Genomic DNA, 16,974 nt, shown 5'->3' with positions numbered 1-16,974 from the left:
GAAGAAATTTTGCAATGCCTGCTCTGCTGAGAGTTTGGCAAAAGAAAAACAAAAAGACATGCAGTCTTTTTTAGGTTGGTTCCAGGACAACCTGGCGCAAACGTTTGAAACGTTTAAAGCAGCAGCTACACCTGTGGAACCCGTTAAACTTAAATCCCAAGAGGGTATCATCCCCTCATTCTGATTTATCCTCTGGGGAGGTTTCTAGTTCATCCTATTCAGCTTCATCTAGTGGGGAGTCAGAGGATGAGACCAATTTTCCTCCACAGGAGCTGCGTAAATTTGTTAAGGAAGTCTCACGGCTTTTTCAGGATTCAGACCTGTCAGCACACCCCAAAGGGTTGCCCATGTTATCTCACATGCAGAATCTCATGTATAGAGAGTGGAATAATCCAGGCAAAAGAGCCTTTATATCAAAGCACTCTAAGCAGCTTTTTTACCTTCAGGGCGATGAAAAATGGGAAGATATCCCTAAAGTAGACGTCCAGATAGCCCAGCTTTCCAAACGTACGACCATTCCCATTAGTGAAGTGGCTGGTCTTAAGGATCCTATGGATAAGAGGGCAGAAACGTCTTGCAGACGGATTTACCAATCATCTGGATTCCAGTGTAAAGTGGCGTTGTCTAGCGCATCTGTGGCTAAAGCGCAGGGTGTCTGGTTGCAGTCCTTAGAGGGCAGTCTTTCAGAATCTATGGATGAAGGTTTGTCTAAACTATTTAAAAACCTGACACTGGCTAATAGCTTCCTGCTGGAAGCTGCAGAAGAGGGCCTTAAGCTTTCAGCACGTAACATGGGTTTGTCTTCCGTTGCCAGAAGGGCATTATGGCTACGTTCCTGGGCAGCAGATACTGCCTCCAAATCTACTCTATGCGATCTGCCCTTTGAAAGAACCAAGCTATTCGGTTCTTCCTTGGAGGAACTGATCAGACACATGTCTGATACTAAAAAGGCACTTCCTCAGGATAGGAAAAGCAGATGGAACAAGCGATACCAGTATAGACCTTCCAGGCCTTTTCAACCAGTTTTCAAGACTCAAGCCTTTCGTAAACAACACGAGAGAAAGTTTCAGGAACACCCTAAGAAACCAGAGGGTAGGAAGTTCTGACGGTGTTGGAGGTCGTCTGCAATGGTTCCTACCAAAATGGAGGCAAACCACAAACAATTCCTGGGTCCTCAGGATCATTGCGGACGGGTACAGGATAAAGTTTTCCAGTTTTCCTCGTCCTCTGTTCCTGATTTCGTGTTACTCCTCTCAGGTGAAGAACTCAGCACTGTTTGCCGAAAGCCTTACCCTTCTAAAAAAGGGTGTCATAGAGCCTGTTCCAAAGTATCAGGAGTTTCAGGGAGTTTATTCCCGTCTCTTCCTGGTCTCAAAGCCGGATGGGTCCTTCCGTCCAATTCTGGATTTAAAGAAAGTCAATGCGTATATTCCTTACCGTCACTTCAGAATGGAATCCATTCTCACGGTTACCCGCCTGTTGAGACAAGGGGACCTTATGGTTACGTTAGACCTAAAAGATGCCTATCTCCATGTGCCTATCGCCATAGCCTCCAGGAAATATCTCAGGTTTGCCATAAGAGTCGGGACAAGAGTTCGTCATTTCCAGTTTACTGCTCTCCCTTTTGGCCTGTCGTCAGCTCCTCGGATCTTCACAAAGCTTTTAACTCCTATTGCAGCGGCTTTACGGAAAGAGGGGATCACAGTCGTCCCTTATCTAGACAATTGGCTGCTAAAAGCAAGTTCTTCTCAGGAGCTCCGGGCACATCTCAGCTTTACGACCCGATGCTTGGGGGAACACGGCTGGATCATAAATTACAAAAAGTCCAACCTGATTCCAACTACGAAGATCCAGTTTCTGGGGCTCATAGTGGATTCCGTCTCTTCGAGACTTTATCTCCCGCGCTCCAAGATCAAGAAGATAAAGAATCAGGTTTCCTTTCTGCAACAAAATCCAACCCTTTCCTTCAGGTTGGCTATGAGTATCCTGGGCAGTCTTACAGCGTGTATTCCGGCAGTAAGCTGGTCCAAAGCGCAGTTGAGACCCCTGCAATGGGACATCCTACAACAGTGGTCCAGGAGACCGGAGGATCTAGATGTTACCTTCACGGTATCCAGGGAGGTTTTACTCCGGCTGAATTGGTGGAAAGCGAAGGAGCGCCTCACCCAAGGGCGATCTTTTCTACCACGTGATTGGGTCACCCTCACCACGGATGCCTCCAAGGTAGGCTGGGGAGCTCATCTACTCGACCTCTGCAGTCAGGGCAGCTGGTCCTTAATCGATCAAGCTCAATCATCAAACTTTCGGGAACTGAAAGCTGTGTTCCTGGCACTCAAGACCTTCGGTCCAAGATTACGGGGGAAAGCTGTGAGAATCCAGTCCGACAATGCCACCACAGTCTCATATATAAACAGACAGGGTGGCACCCAGATTCCAAGGCTACAGGACCTTTCAGACCATCTCATGCGCTGGGCCCAAAGAAACCTGGAGGATTTAGCAGCGACACATATCAAAGGAGTAGACAACTGTCTGGCAGACGATCTCAGCAGATCTCGTTGCTCCCAAGCAAACTGGTCCCTGGACAAGAGCATTTTTTCTCTCCTAGTTCAAAGATTCGGCCTACCAGATATAGACCTTATGGCGACCAGACAAAACAGGAAATTGCCAGTTTTCGCCTCCCTTTACAGGCAGGACAATCCCCCCTGCTAGACGGAATGTCAGTGGTTTGGTCTTTCAAGATGGCTTATGTGTTTCCTCCAGTAGCCATGATTCCTCGGATCCTCCTAAAGATTCGGGTAGACAGAGCCAGGGTTTTAGCTATTCCCCCTTATTGGCCGAATCGAAGTTGGTTTTCGGAGCTGCTGAGTATGGCGATTTCAGTATGGGAGCTGCCAGTTTCCTCCCATCTTCTGGAAAACAAGAACCTGTCCAAGGATGTTCTTCTGCAGTTCAGATTGACGGCCTGGCTGCTGCAAGGATGATCCTCCAGAGCAGAGGCATTTCCAATTCTATGTCAGAAATCCTCTTGGGTTCAGTACGAAGATCTACGTCCACTATTTATCTTCGAGTCTGGAATAAATTTCTCCACTGGTGTGTCTCCAAAGGTTTGGATTTCTCTTCTCCCCCCACAAGTTCTGTTCTGGATTTTTTGCAGGAAGGTTTTTCAGCGGGTCTCACAGTCTCGACGCTTAAGGGACAGGTTTCAGCCCTGAGTCATTTTCTCCTGTCGGAGTTGGCGTCCCAAGTTCTCGTCAGGCGTTTTTTTAAGGCTGCCATCATTCAACGGCCTCCCAGACGTTCGCATTTTCCCTCCTGGGATTTGTCATTGGTCCTCCAAGCACTCTGCTCTGAACCATTCGAACCTTTGGAAGAGGTATCTCTAAAATTTTTATCCCTCAAGACGGCTTTTTTGGTGGCCATTACCTCAGCGAGGAGGGTCAGTGAACTTCAAGCTCTTTCCGCGGCTCCAGAATTTACTATTTTCCACCAAGATAAAGTCGTCCTGTATGTTAAACCTTCTTTTTTGCCCAAGGTTATCTCTGAAGCTAATGTCAATCAGCCATTAATTTTGCCCTCTTTCTTCCCGTCTCCTTCAACTCCGGAAGAATCACTCTGGCACACTTTAGACGTCCACAGAGCTCTACGAATTTATATAGACCGCACTGCCTTTTTCCGCTCCATGGATCAATTGTTTAATTATTTTGGTAGATCCACAGGCAATGCGGCCTCCAAGCACACGATATCTCGATGGCTTTCCGACACTATTCGCTTAACCTACTCTCTCAGTGGTCAGGTTCTTTCATCCCGCATTACTGCTCACTCCACCAGAGCTATGGCTACATCCTGGGCTGAAAGGTCTTCGGCATCTCCAGAAGAAATATGCAAAGCAGCTACTTGGTCTTCCTTTCACACGTTTATCAAGCATTACCGGCTAGACATCTTCTCCTCCTCTGATGCTGACTTCGGGCGTAAGGTGCTTCAGGCAGTTACCTCGTGACCGTTTTTTCCCCACCCAGGAGGGGTCATCTTGCTATATCCCCGTGGTACTGACACTACACGACGGGAAAAATAGTAATTTTACTTACCGTAAATTTTTTTCCTTAGTGTAGTGTCAGTACATATATCCCTCCCTGTGCATTTTTGTATTTAAATTATTTTTTTTGCAAGCTATCTTGTGTTTCTTGGTACTTTCTGGAGGTATGAGGGTTGCCGGGGCTCTTATAGGGAGGAGTAGGAGGGGTTAGGAGGTATCTTAACCTCTTCGGTTCTAGGTCCTTGTCCCAGGAAGAGCGACACCCCGTGGTACTGACACTACACTAAGGAAAAAAGAATTTACGGTAAGTAAAATTACTATTTTTTTTTTTTGTAGAGTAATTACTGTGCCGTCATTAGTGTTCCAAGTAAAATTACTTATATATATATATATATATATATATATATATATATATATATATATATATATATATATATACACATTTTTATGTGTTTCACCTTTGCTTTAAAGGTGATTGCATGAGCAAGACCTAATTACTTCAAGTTATTTGTACCTGTGACATGCAACATTATTTCTGCATATTCAATTTTATTCATTTTTGGAGAGGGCTTTGTGCATGTTGAAGAACCTCAGAAACCAATCTTACAGATGGTAGAACCACCTGGAACTAATAAGTTCTTGTAACGTAAAATGTTCCTAAATATTTTGACAAAACTTAGCAAAGTGGAAAATAATCACAAACTTGTCAGACAAAGCTTAAAAGTGAATCTGCTTTTAGTAATTTTCTGGCCTTTTGTTTTATTAATGTCAGACATCTGATCCCCAGGACTTAAACTCTAAATCTTGTCATTATTACAGTAGCCTGTGAGTCTGAGAGACGTTAGACAAGATTATCTTCTGATTTCCGAATGCTTTCCACGCTTGTTTTTCTCATACTAGTTCCATCTTCATCCGTCTACCCCCACTTTTCCACCATACCTTCTGTTTTCTTATACCCCACCAGTAGCAGCCTTACAACAAGCACACAGTCTCCGCACAAGACAGCCTAACAGTGACAAAACACAAAATGCTGGGAACCTTGGGGCAGATCCTTTAATTTGGGGTCCCAACAGCAAGGTTTATTTCTTTTTGTGGACAGTGAACGGGACATGGGCATAGCAGGGAAGATAAAGCATCTTCCCGCTTGTACTTAACATAGAAATCTCACCTATTTCCCCCTTTGACTTTGAAGTTTATTGCGTTTAAGGATGGCCTGGTGAGGTGACTTGTTGAGGAAAAACAAACTGAAACAGTAATGCATAGGCCTTTTTTAAGTTGATGTTTATCAAATTTCACTGGGCCTATAACACAGATGAAAGCCTTATGACCTCTTGTCCCTAATTTGGTTTGCATACTGGGCTTTCGGTGCTGTCCCACCTAATTTTTATATAGCCCTGCTCTACCATGCTGAGCAGCCTACAGAGTGTAAGGGCAATTAGGTGTTAATCTGGTTCATCACTTGGAATTACGCACTTGGTTTAGTGTACACTAGTTGATCTGCGTGGATGCAATGTAAGGAAGTTCTACTTTACTGAGAGGGTGGTAGATAAAAGCGCAACGGCTTCTAATCGGAGGTGGTGAGGCCACTACACTAAGGGAATTTAAATATGCATGGGATAGGCATAAAGCTCAGATCAAGACAAGATCAAGGACTGATGAGGACGATGTGTATAACAATGGATCTTAATAGGTTTATTTGTAGAACTGATTAAATAAAGAACACTTATTTTTTGCCAGCACACACACTTACAAAAACAGGGTACTGACAAAATAGGGTGATGTTCCTTTTAACTGCTACTAATTTCTCTTCATTTATGCAGTCAGAATACTCAGGGAAAGTAAAGCAAAGAAAATATGCTGTACTGATATTTAGGTCCCTGACAGAATTTCCTCATTTATTTTGAATCGAGCTCTGAGATTTTAGCTAAAGAAACGCTAGCTGGAAGAAGGAGGAGGCGGGGAGCTTGTGTGGAAAATAAATTGGCTTGGTTAGCAGAAGGCTTTCAGATATGCAAACAATCTCTTTATAGCTCAAATTGATGAGGGATCCGATTATATTACAGTTGCTTCAAGATTGAATTAATTGGCATCCTGCAAGTATGCAACTTTAGGGAAAAAAATCCTTGCGAAAAAAACCCATTTATTTTCCATCTTTTTCCTGTGGTACATTTAACTCTTCAAATTTTACTTATAAGATATTCTCTGTGGTACATTTGTGCAGACTGTGTCACTTGTGCTGAGTTTTAGCTTTGTATCTTTCGAAGTAACATGCTTTCTATCCCATGTAGTAATCAGGAAAGGGTTAAAAGAACATCCAAAATTCACGTAATGTTATGAGACCAACAGATGCTGGCTGACCACATTCTTTGAACCTAAAAAAAAAAAAAAAAAGTGAACCTTATCATTCTTGCCACCTGTGAAATCTCCAAGCTGGACGATCTTCATGATTACCATGTCACACGTATCTCTGACCTCATCATATACATGATGTTCTAATGTCACCTTATGCTGTCATTTCATCAAAGGATATTACATCAATGAAGTCTTCGGTCGCTTTCCTTTTCATCACATAACCTCTGTTTTACTGGCTGGATATGAATGCTAATAATAATGATAATATGGCCCTGTACAGCTATCACTATGTTAAATTGCACAGCAGTTGAAATCTGTTTAAAGTAAGTTTGACTTTAATTATGTGCAAATTGAAGCGTCCAGATGAGTATTGCTTGTGTTTCAGAAATAATTATCATTTGTAAATTTGATTTTGTCTTTACGGCATAATAATCCTCCTGAGGTCATCAACAAATTGTATAAAGCATGCCTGAGCTCCTCTCATGAACTAATCTACAAGTTTAGTTTTCCTTGCCTCTGTCTGAATGTGTTTTGCAATTTGCAAATTAAATGGCAATGGGGAAAAGGGATATCAGGTAACACAAATAAGAAAAAAATACAGCATTACACAGGAGATTTACACAGTCGCAACTCTGTAATCAAATATCCTCATTGTCCAGAATATTATAGCCACTTATAACTACCTTATTTAGTTGTTAAATTTCATTTGGAAGTAGGCGAAGCATGAAATTGCTTCTTTCTGTTGGAATAAGTTTGAGACATTTGTAGATTAGCATTTCCCAGGCTTTAGTCCTAAAGACATGCCATAAATATTAGTTTAAGGAATACGTTTGCTTACGTACAGACGGCTTAATCTAGATTTAGGTGCAAAACCAGGTCCCTAGCTGCCAGTGGTTGCTGTACGTGACCTAGAAGAGCCAGCAAGACCTTGTCACATGTGGTTGGTTACATCCTTGGAAAACTAGCCTTCAGGTGACCCAGGTATGCCAATATGACTGAACAAATAACTGTTTATCATATAACAACACACATATAACACTTTCAAACACTTTCCTCTATTAGTGAATGATTTCTTCCTTCAGGCATTTGCTTTTGAAAGCTTGTGACGGGAGTTTGATGTTACCTGTTAGTATTTCTACCTTTGCTAGTCCACCTGTACACCTTTAAAACTCAATTTGGGTCCCCCAGATAAGGCCATAACAGACTTGCAGCCAGAGACCTCAGTACTGTATATCCTCCCAACTGGGGACCATCAGCCGGTGCTGCTGCTTGTTCTTGGTTAGGAGGAGCGGTGACACCCAGATGATACACAAGTACTAATGTCTCTATTTCTAGAAGTTTGTCCTTGGGGCAATTAAGGTCCGATGAAAATCTTCATTAAACCACGGACAGAACATGCTGTGGAAATAACCCAGAAGGATATCAAATCTGCTTCCAAAGTGTTTTATTCCTGTAAATAGTCAATAAATGCATTTAGCAGTAACCATAGCAATGTAATGCTATAAGCAATTTCGCTGTAGTAGTGGACACGGTACTGTGGGAAGAGTAGTCTGTTTCCTAAATAGCCTTTACTGCCTTTAGACTGGAAAGGCATGCATAATTCGTCTTGTCCTGTTCTCTCTTAAATGCTTTCGCTTCCTTTAGCCATTATCATTATTAGATATTTTTGCTTCTTAATACTGTCATTCATTGAAGTTAACATTTTACCAGAGGCTTTCTGTTGGCACAGATTGTGTACCTCTGGGGCATAATCTGTACCAGCAAGAAGCCTCGAGTAAAAAAGTTAAATTAATGCAGCATTAAACCTTAAATAAGGATGCTGCTGATGGGGAGTCCCTTCAATCTCTGGAAAGGGAGGAAGCAATTTGTTGACCTCACCCATCACAGGTTCTGCCTATTTTGCACCCACTCAAGTCTGACGCTAGCCCCACTCCCTAAACAAAGCCACACGCCACAACGGGGTTCCCAGGTATGGTTATATTCCATTATCTTATGCTGATGCAATCCAAACACTACATATTGATTGGCTCATTTGTTCTTGTCCATTCAGTAAAGATATACTTGTGAAAATGTTTCTCAAGGGCCTGAAAAAAGGCAATAAAAGGCCAAGAGAGAACAAGTATTGTTGAGTGTCTGCAGCTTGACTGCAGGATGGTGGTTATATTGTCATATGTCACAAGTGCAATCACTTCTGTAGACATCCAATTCACTTGACCCGGTGCATTGGAAATTGAGTTTGTGTTCAAGCTGGAGATATGAACTGTAAGTGTCACGTTTTCCATCGGCGGCTAGCCAGTGCAGAAATCTCTGAACGGATCATGCTGTGCTGATGTGTTCATTACGCGCCAGTTGGCATGTAATGCAATCAGTCCATAAAGATTATCAGGGGAAACTTTAGTATAATCGGTTTTCAGAAACCTTATGCCATGTGAAGGGGCAGTTTTTCCTTATGTGATGCAATTAGCAAGCTATATGGCATTAAGAAAACCTTTTCTCTAGCCTTTTGAATAAATAGCTGAAGAGCAATATAAAATTGTCACGGACCCTGTATGTATCAGGATGCCAGTTTATGCAGATTGCATTTCTTATATAATTAAACTGTCCTGTTGAGCTTGAATGTATTTTTATGTATCGATATCTGGAAACACAGTATATTGATTAACTAATATTTAGAATATTTGATGGCTGCGTTACTGACGCCTGTAACGAAGCGATAGTTGGATTCTGTGACCGTTAGGATTTATGGGACATCAAGTGAATTAGTTGTATATATTTTTTCCAAAGATTCTTCTAATATCTCTCCATTTTCCTGTCAGAAATTTGTTTCACTGTCATTTAACAAATTTCCTTTTTTTCTTCACAAATTAGTTGTGCGTACTGAAGAGTTTCCTAAAAGCTATTCAAAATGGAGTATTTTTCCCAAAATGAGTGCTGCCAAATGCAGAAGGATTTATGTTAATTGAAGTGCCTCTAAGCTTCCGTTTTGTGTTTATCTTTTGCCAGGTTATATTTGAAGCTGAAGCCTCTGGAGGGAGGGGTACATATATCGCAATCGATGATATCCAAGTTTTGAGCTACCCTTGTGGTAAGGCTGGTTTAATAAAATATTCCCCCCCCCCACCTATTGCAGTTTCTTTTGTGGTACTTAATATGTCCCTTGTCATCTTTTAATATATACATTGGCACTTTCTAAAAACAATGCTTTCAGTACAATGAATGCTAAAACCTCCTTTGTTTGCAATTCAATGCAGAAAATGATGTGGTTGCCACATTAATTACTGTCTAATCTCAACTATGAGAAGGGGGACAAGTCTTTGTAAATGAATGCTAATCTTTAATTAAAAGAATTGATGCATTATTGCGCAAGCTCTTAATTGGTTAGTTTCAGGCACGGCTGAAATGTTAGACACCTTAATGAACAGCCGTCACTTCTTAATGTGGCCCTGAGGACTCTACTCTTATCAATCAAGATTATCAATCACTGTTATACTATAACATGCATTCTCTGTGAGTTCCTTGGGAAGCCTTGAAATCTGTTAAAAGGAGGACAACAGGTTACAGATAACGCAAAGACAATGGATAGTTTAAAGCATGGCTTGTTTTAATTTTGCTTTCTGGATCGTATATACACTAATGGATGCAATTTTAAGGACAAGTCATACTTAACATTAGGATTAAAGACATTGGAATGTAAACATATTACAAGTTAGCAATCTCTCTTGTGGACTAACACTGAAATAATAACCTGGGCCTCTTTATGACAGTTTAAGATTTTTGCTTGCCACTCTGCAGTTTTAAATGCAGGGGGTGTGGAATTTGATGATGAAATAAGTGTTTAACAATCTAGGTCATCCTGATTTTGGGCCTAAACAGATTCAGTTTATCTGTTGCCATCTGTAAATGCCTCATACAGGGAACTAAATTAGGAATACCTGTCTCTTTTGTTGAAGAGGACACTGAGAACGATTTGCTTACTTGGATAGATTCTTATGTATAAATATAAATCCTTACTGGGATATTACTTTGTCATGTTAACATTACAATTTGTCATAATTGTACCCTTGTCCTAGTGGCAGCAAGCAGGCACACAACCGGACTTGGACTGCTGAAACCCCAGTCCTGGCACCTCTGATTCAAGCACACCATGCAGGCCCTAGAAATATTATCTTTTCTTTTACTGTAAAAGTAGAGAATTAAAAGTCTGTTCTCAATCTACAATAGGGCAGTTTCACCACTGATTTGGTGTCAACTGTAGGCCAGTGAGGTATCGACATTAAATGTTCTGCTTTCCTCTTTAAGAGAAATCTTGTGCATAATGTTAAACATGCAAGACTTCCTCTGGGTGAGGTAGGATTGCTTCAGCTGATCATCGGCTTTCCTTGGCACTATGGAAGGTGTTTTGGGAAAGGGAATCTGGTTATCATACATGAGACCTGATTGGCTCCTGGAGTCCCCTTTGCCAACCGTGTATCACAGTATGTTGTTTAATCATCAGAACAATGCCTCGACTAAACACTTATGCTGTTTTGTTTTTGTTTTTTTACACCAGATAAATCCCCTCACTTTTTGAGACTGGGAGATGTTGAGGTCAACGCTGGTCAGAATGCAACATTTCAGTGCATTGCTACTGGAAGGGATGCTGTGAACAACAAACTTTGGTTACAGGTGAGTTGTGTGACTTTATAGTGTCCACTTTCACATTTAACATCTCTTGATGGCATTACATGAGATATTGCCACTGGCAAGGGTTGTGGAAATGGGAATTTCAGCACTCCTAATATTTCAGCCTACATACTATGGAGAACTATTTTCTGAAAAGGGTGGAAACTATTCTCTGCTGTCTTATTTTGTAGTTGCTTTACATGTAGCACCTCAGGGTATCTGTCCCTGTTTTTCATACAGAGCTCTGTAACTTGCACCTTTTTAGCACCTGTACTCTACAGTGCATATATCATATCTGGGTTCTCTACAACATGCAGAAGACTAGAGGGGGGGAGGGGCAACTAACTGAGATCTGTACCTGATGAGGCATATGTGATTGTGATCTCTACCTGACAGAATATCCCTGCTAGTTGCTCCACATTTACCAGTTTGCATGGGTATTGCTCATTATATGTAACACGTTGGTCTTACAAATTATAAGAAACTTTTGATTATACCTTCAGCTGTTGTAGCTACTTGCATTTGGATTGTCACAAGGCTGATAGTTCACCACTGCTGCTTCAAGTACCATGAAACCATGCCGTTGATCTATGTCTCTAGGGATCAATGGCATATGGTAATAGATTTGTTGAGAATCATCTTAACTTAAAGCTCTCGCTAACCCTGTATCAAGCAATTCAGCCATCCGTTCTGCTGCTCTCTGAGGTCTGCCTTAATGCACCTGAATCATATCATATCAGGTAGCCTTCCAGGAGCAATCTGCTACTTTTCCATTTAACTGCACAGAGATCCCTAGTGGATGATTTGAAATGTAATTTCTCTGTACACAAGAGCTTTTTGGCTGCTGAAGGATCCAGCTCGCATTCACTCCTCTTGACAGCTGTGAATTATATCAGGTTCTCATAATTATACCGGATGGACAAACTTTAGAAGTACAAGAAAACACCTTTGGGAAGGATCCACTATATTCTAACAAAGAAGATCTTGTAGGAAACATTGTAATCTTAAACGCTTTAAAAACCTTAAAGCAAGTATGGTGTTCTAAAATTTTCTATTTGGCATGGCCATAAGCAATATCGATTTTTTACGACTATTCTTTTTATAAGACGCTGATGCAGAATGGGTCCCTACTAACACGTATCGCTATTTTTATTCTTAAATAATTGGGTAAGAAGAATGAACGTGTGTTATAAATGTACCCATTGTTATCCTTACTTTAACTTCCTTATAGGTTTGTTTGGATGCTAGATCTTAAAAAAAAAAAAAAAAGCTTTTAAGCTGTCAAAATCTATAATACTAACAGATTTTTTTTAACAAACTGCAAATTTGTTTTTACATTTTGTTTATCTTATGCCTGCAGAGAGAGGCACTTTTACAATTAGAGGCACTTTTACAATTAGAATATGCCTGCAGTATGGAAGCCTACCTCTTAAGTGTCCCTCTTTAGGAGAGACAATCCCTCTTTGGGCCCAGGCTTCTCTGTGATGTCACTCATATGTAGGAGTTGAGAATATTTTCTGGGTGCGTCAAATTGTCTCTTGCTTTGAAATGCACAATAGCATGTGGATATACACAGAGGAAAAAATGTGTTCACATGTATGTAAAATACATTATCCATATAAAAAATATATAAACAGTTATCTAATGGCATCTAATGTTATCTAATAGTTAAAATGGCACATATAAAAAGTGCTTTAACATCAGCTGTAACCTTGCTTCTAAATGAAAAGTGTCACATTCACGAAATTGAGAGCTAAATAGGTTATGGAGAAGAGACCACTGAACTTAAAGTATATTACGAAGACTAAGCTTGGAGTGTAATGTTATGTAATAGAATGTTTTTAATCAAGACTGCAAAAAAAAAAAACACCTACCATAATGGACCTTAAATGTTATAAGCTTTTTAAAAAACAAACCAAAAAAAAAAAATTTTTTACAACATTCTTCCGTTTACTTAATACTTGAGTTGGCCTTATATAATAATTATTTATAAATATAATACATAGTGAATGTGGTAAGATATTTAATTTAGTTTTTTTTTGTTGTGTTTTTTTTTTTTTTTTTGTTTGTTTTTTTTTAAAACAGTTCATTGATGGTAACAGCACTTATCAGTGACTTATCTGCTTCAAGTGGCCACTTGTTTCATAAGAATTAAGTGCAAACTGCCTTCACCTCCCAGTTTCTTACTGTATAGCAAGTTTAATGAGCAGGATTGGCAATAAGACCTTTAAAAATAGCGTTTGCACAGTGTCATTGCAACATGAAGCATATGATTCGTGGTCCCTCAAAATAATTCTAATACAAGAGAATTGTGTCTTCTAGGAACCTTGTGGAATGTCTGCTTTTAAACTGTGTTCAGACATGAAGCTTTAATATGCCGCTTTCAACTACTTTACATTAGCATTACTGTCATGCAAAACCTCAACTAGAACGATCAACACAGGAAATATTGCTTACTCTGGGACGAAGCTCAGAGGCTTTGTTCATTAAAGCAAGTTGCTTCCAGTTATGAACTCCCGGTCAATCCCTAACACTGTGCAAAATAATATCCTAAATGAAATATAGTAACAGTTCCACCCATGACAGAATAACGGATTACTCCATGTTTCAATTCACTTTTTGGTTCTGGCATACATGTATATTAGTGTTTCATTTTCGTTATTGTAGCAAAACTTTTATTATATATTTAAATTTACCAAGTTGAGTATTCCTGCTTTTGGGTTCATACAACCAAGTAGTCCCATGATCTTAGGCATCACATGGAATGTAAATTTGTTATAAGATTTATAACATACGCTGATGGAGCCACAAATATAAGAGTACATCAAATATACTCTACCGTACTAACATTCCACTAATTAAATGATGGGTCTTACATCGATAGCAGTGGAAAGAGAGTTATGTGAAGTCAAAGGTCAACTATAACAATTTGCATAAGTGTTAAAAGAAAATCTTAATGTGTTAAGCCAAAGGTCAGTTCTGACAATTTGTACAAGTCTAAACGTCTTAATATTACTTTAAAAAAACTATAATGAATGCTGAAGTGAACTGTTAAGATGGACTCAAACACTTAATCATACAAGTGTCAGGCAGGTAATATTTGGATTGCAATCTGTCCTTGATGCAATCAGTAGGTAAATAAAGGTTCCAGGCATTCAAGAGTTCCAACGTCAGGCAGATTTATTTAGACAAAAAAACAAAGTTTCTACCTCACAATGTGTCATGATGGCCTATTTATGTCTTACAAATGCTAAAACGTGGCTGTTAAGGCTGCATTTTAGAGGTGAGGGTGTACTGGGAAGCCCGTCTCTCTTGCCTCTCATCCTCCTCTCTCCATTCTCTATCCTATGTTATGTTATGTAATGTAAAATACTTTCTCATATATGGTTGTATTTTCTTTCTAATGGAGGTTAAAACTGGGTTTAATACCTATTTAAATTGTACACAAAATGTTAATACCATCCATGTATTCTCATACACGAGAGAGAAAAAAAAAAAAAAAAGAGTCCCACTGGGGAAAAAAGTGCCCACCGATTTGTGCGCTAATGATGGATGACAAGCTGTCGCTTCGTTTCATACCTAGGTACAAGGCTAAGGCAAAGTGTTGACATACATTGCTCCACTGTGTTTGAAAGGAACTCACGAATATCATCAAAATCTTCCAGGAGAGAGTTCTTAATTTACAGACAGCAAAATGTGTGTGCATAATATATAGAATAAAAATATACACACACATTTAATAATATATATGTATTTATGTACACACACACTTGCGTATACACGCATACCCCACATTCCTGTACACAATGTGGTCCAGAGCATTTATGTAAAACAAACTTTTCAATGCATGTCCTGCACTGTAATCGTCTGGTCGTTTCCACAAATGCACAAAGGATGACTTGGACGTGCTGGCGTCATTCTGTCATGTGTCCGCTCTAAAGCCAGTGTGCGTAAATAGGGGAATGGTTGTGCTGCAACTGTTACTTCCAGACTTATGTGTTTGAATTGCTGGCCTATAATATAATTTCCCAGAAGGTAATGCTAAATTAAATGCATGGTTAGTGTCACCCTGTTATGTCACTAGCCCCACCTTATGCTTCATTGGGACTAATTTATCCCTCATATCAATTACCGTATTTGCTCTGAAAAAAAAAACCATCTTATAATCGTCTTATTATAAGACAAGGTTTTTTTCAGAGCAAATGCTCGTCTTATAATCGGGGTCTTCTTATAATCAGACCTCAAATGAGGTCTGACTATGAGACTAAGATGCAGATCCCCCGCAGTGCTCCTGTCTTATGCCCCCCATTTAACACCCCCACCCCCCCAAAAAAAAACCCCACAAAACTTACCGGTGCTTCTGACAGCCGGAGGGTGTATGCGCGATGGACGCAGACAACCCCCGCTGCTAACTGCACCTCCCTCCGGCTGCAGCGGATGGTGCCTACTACCCCGACTACGCACCAGGGAGTCAGAAGCACCGGTAAGTTTTTTTATTGGGGGGGGGGCATAAGGCATTTCTGTAGGCCGAGAGCTCTATGATATGCCAGAAATGCCTTTTAACCCTCTATACTCAACTCTGCCTCCTGAAATGCGTTACACCTCCCTTTTAACACACCTTTTAACTCCCTAAATGCTAGAGTGGTATATAGGGGTATAAGGCATTTCTGGAGGCAGAGTGGCACATAGGTGGTCAAAAGGCATATCATGGGGCACACTGGCATATAGAGGGTTAAAAGGCATATCATGGGGCACAGTGGCATATAGGGGGTATAAGGCATTTCTGGGGCAGAGTGGCAAGTCTGGGGTCAGATGTGTATAACTTGGGGGCAGGTTGGAAAATAAAAGGAAATAAAAACAAAAAAATGTTTTTCAATCATAGCGTTTATTAAAAAATATAGTTTACATAGTTTACATGAATTAACATTTACTAGATTTTGGGGGGTCGTCTTATAATCGAGCGAATACGGTATATACCCAATGCTTATATCGTTTATAATGCTTTGTTTGTGTCAACTTTATAATGATATGTGCTTTGCCATGAGATACTAGGCTGTCTCAGTACAGCTGGTGTCTTCAGTACATTCTGGTCGAGACACTACATGACTTATGCTCAACATAAAATAAGTCTTAAGATGTATTCTCTTCTTTCACTGGAAGGCAGCAGGGGTTCTTTTTTGGAGATACTTTCTGTATTTGTGTCCTACAGAAAACATAATTTAGTCGCATCGTATGTTACTCTTTAAATGTCACTAAAACAGCTTCTGTGAAAATTCTCAATACAAATCTCATTTTATCAAAGCTTGAATGGGTCACTAAAATTAAATTGCCGTATATACGATTGTCCTTAACTTAAAATTGCATTTATTTATGGCGCGCCAGCAGATTCTGTAGCGCTGTTACAATAAAGGGGACATGTTTAGACCTCCTTTTGCGACATTTGAAGAATATTTTGAGTAACCAGTTTCTAAATATAGAATATCTATATATTTTTTTAAATGGTAATGAAAGAAAAATAAACCTTTTCAGCGTCATCTCAAATACGCTATTGTCTCATTGACACGGTTATTTAAAGCCAATACAGACAGATGTATAATGCTACAGTATACTGCATAATTTAAGCTTTGTCAAAATAGACGGTCTTCTAAAAACTAACAAAAGACAAACTGGAAGGTAAAACACCCATCGTAGTAGTAATTATGTATGTGACAATGATCCAAATATATGAGTGGATGTTGAGCCACTTGGGGTTTGTGGAATACACCCAAACCAGATATAGAGCAGAAAAAGTAAATTCTGATTCAATTTAACACAAGCTCTGACTTTAAAAAATAAAAAAAATGTCTTTGCATTGAGTGCAAATGCAATTTATTCTTCATATATGAACTTTTCTCCACCAGGAGCTGAACTTTTAGCTGTACATGAAT

General features: G+C 39.9%; 1 protein-coding gene across 1 annotated transcript in view; it reads left to right on the top strand.

The window, feature by feature from the left end:
* Window positions 1-16,974, top strand: part of LOC149275962 (receptor-type tyrosine-protein phosphatase kappa-like) — a gene marked incomplete at its 3' end in the record, with an annotated part of 88,995 nt that overhangs the window by 53,980 nt on the left and 18,041 nt on the right. Inside the window, exons 5-6 of the mRNA XM_089504076.1 lie at window positions 9,389-9,470; window positions 10,935-11,050. Coding sequence (XP_089360202.1) covers window positions 9,389-9,470; window positions 10,935-11,050 — 198 coding nt within the window. The remainder of the gene's footprint in view (window positions 1-9,388; window positions 9,471-10,934; window positions 11,051-16,974) is intronic.

This window comes from Sceloporus occidentalis, unplaced genomic scaffold (genome assembly GCF_023333645.1).
Source record: "Sceloporus occidentalis isolate IW3139 unplaced genomic scaffold, rSceOcc1.0.p SCAF_254, whole genome shotgun sequence".
NCBI lineage: Eukaryota > Metazoa > Chordata > Lepidosauria > Squamata > Phrynosomatidae > Sceloporus > Sceloporus occidentalis.
The sequence above is the reverse complement of the archived record's forward strand: the minus strand, read 5'-3'. Positions and strand labels throughout refer to the sequence as shown.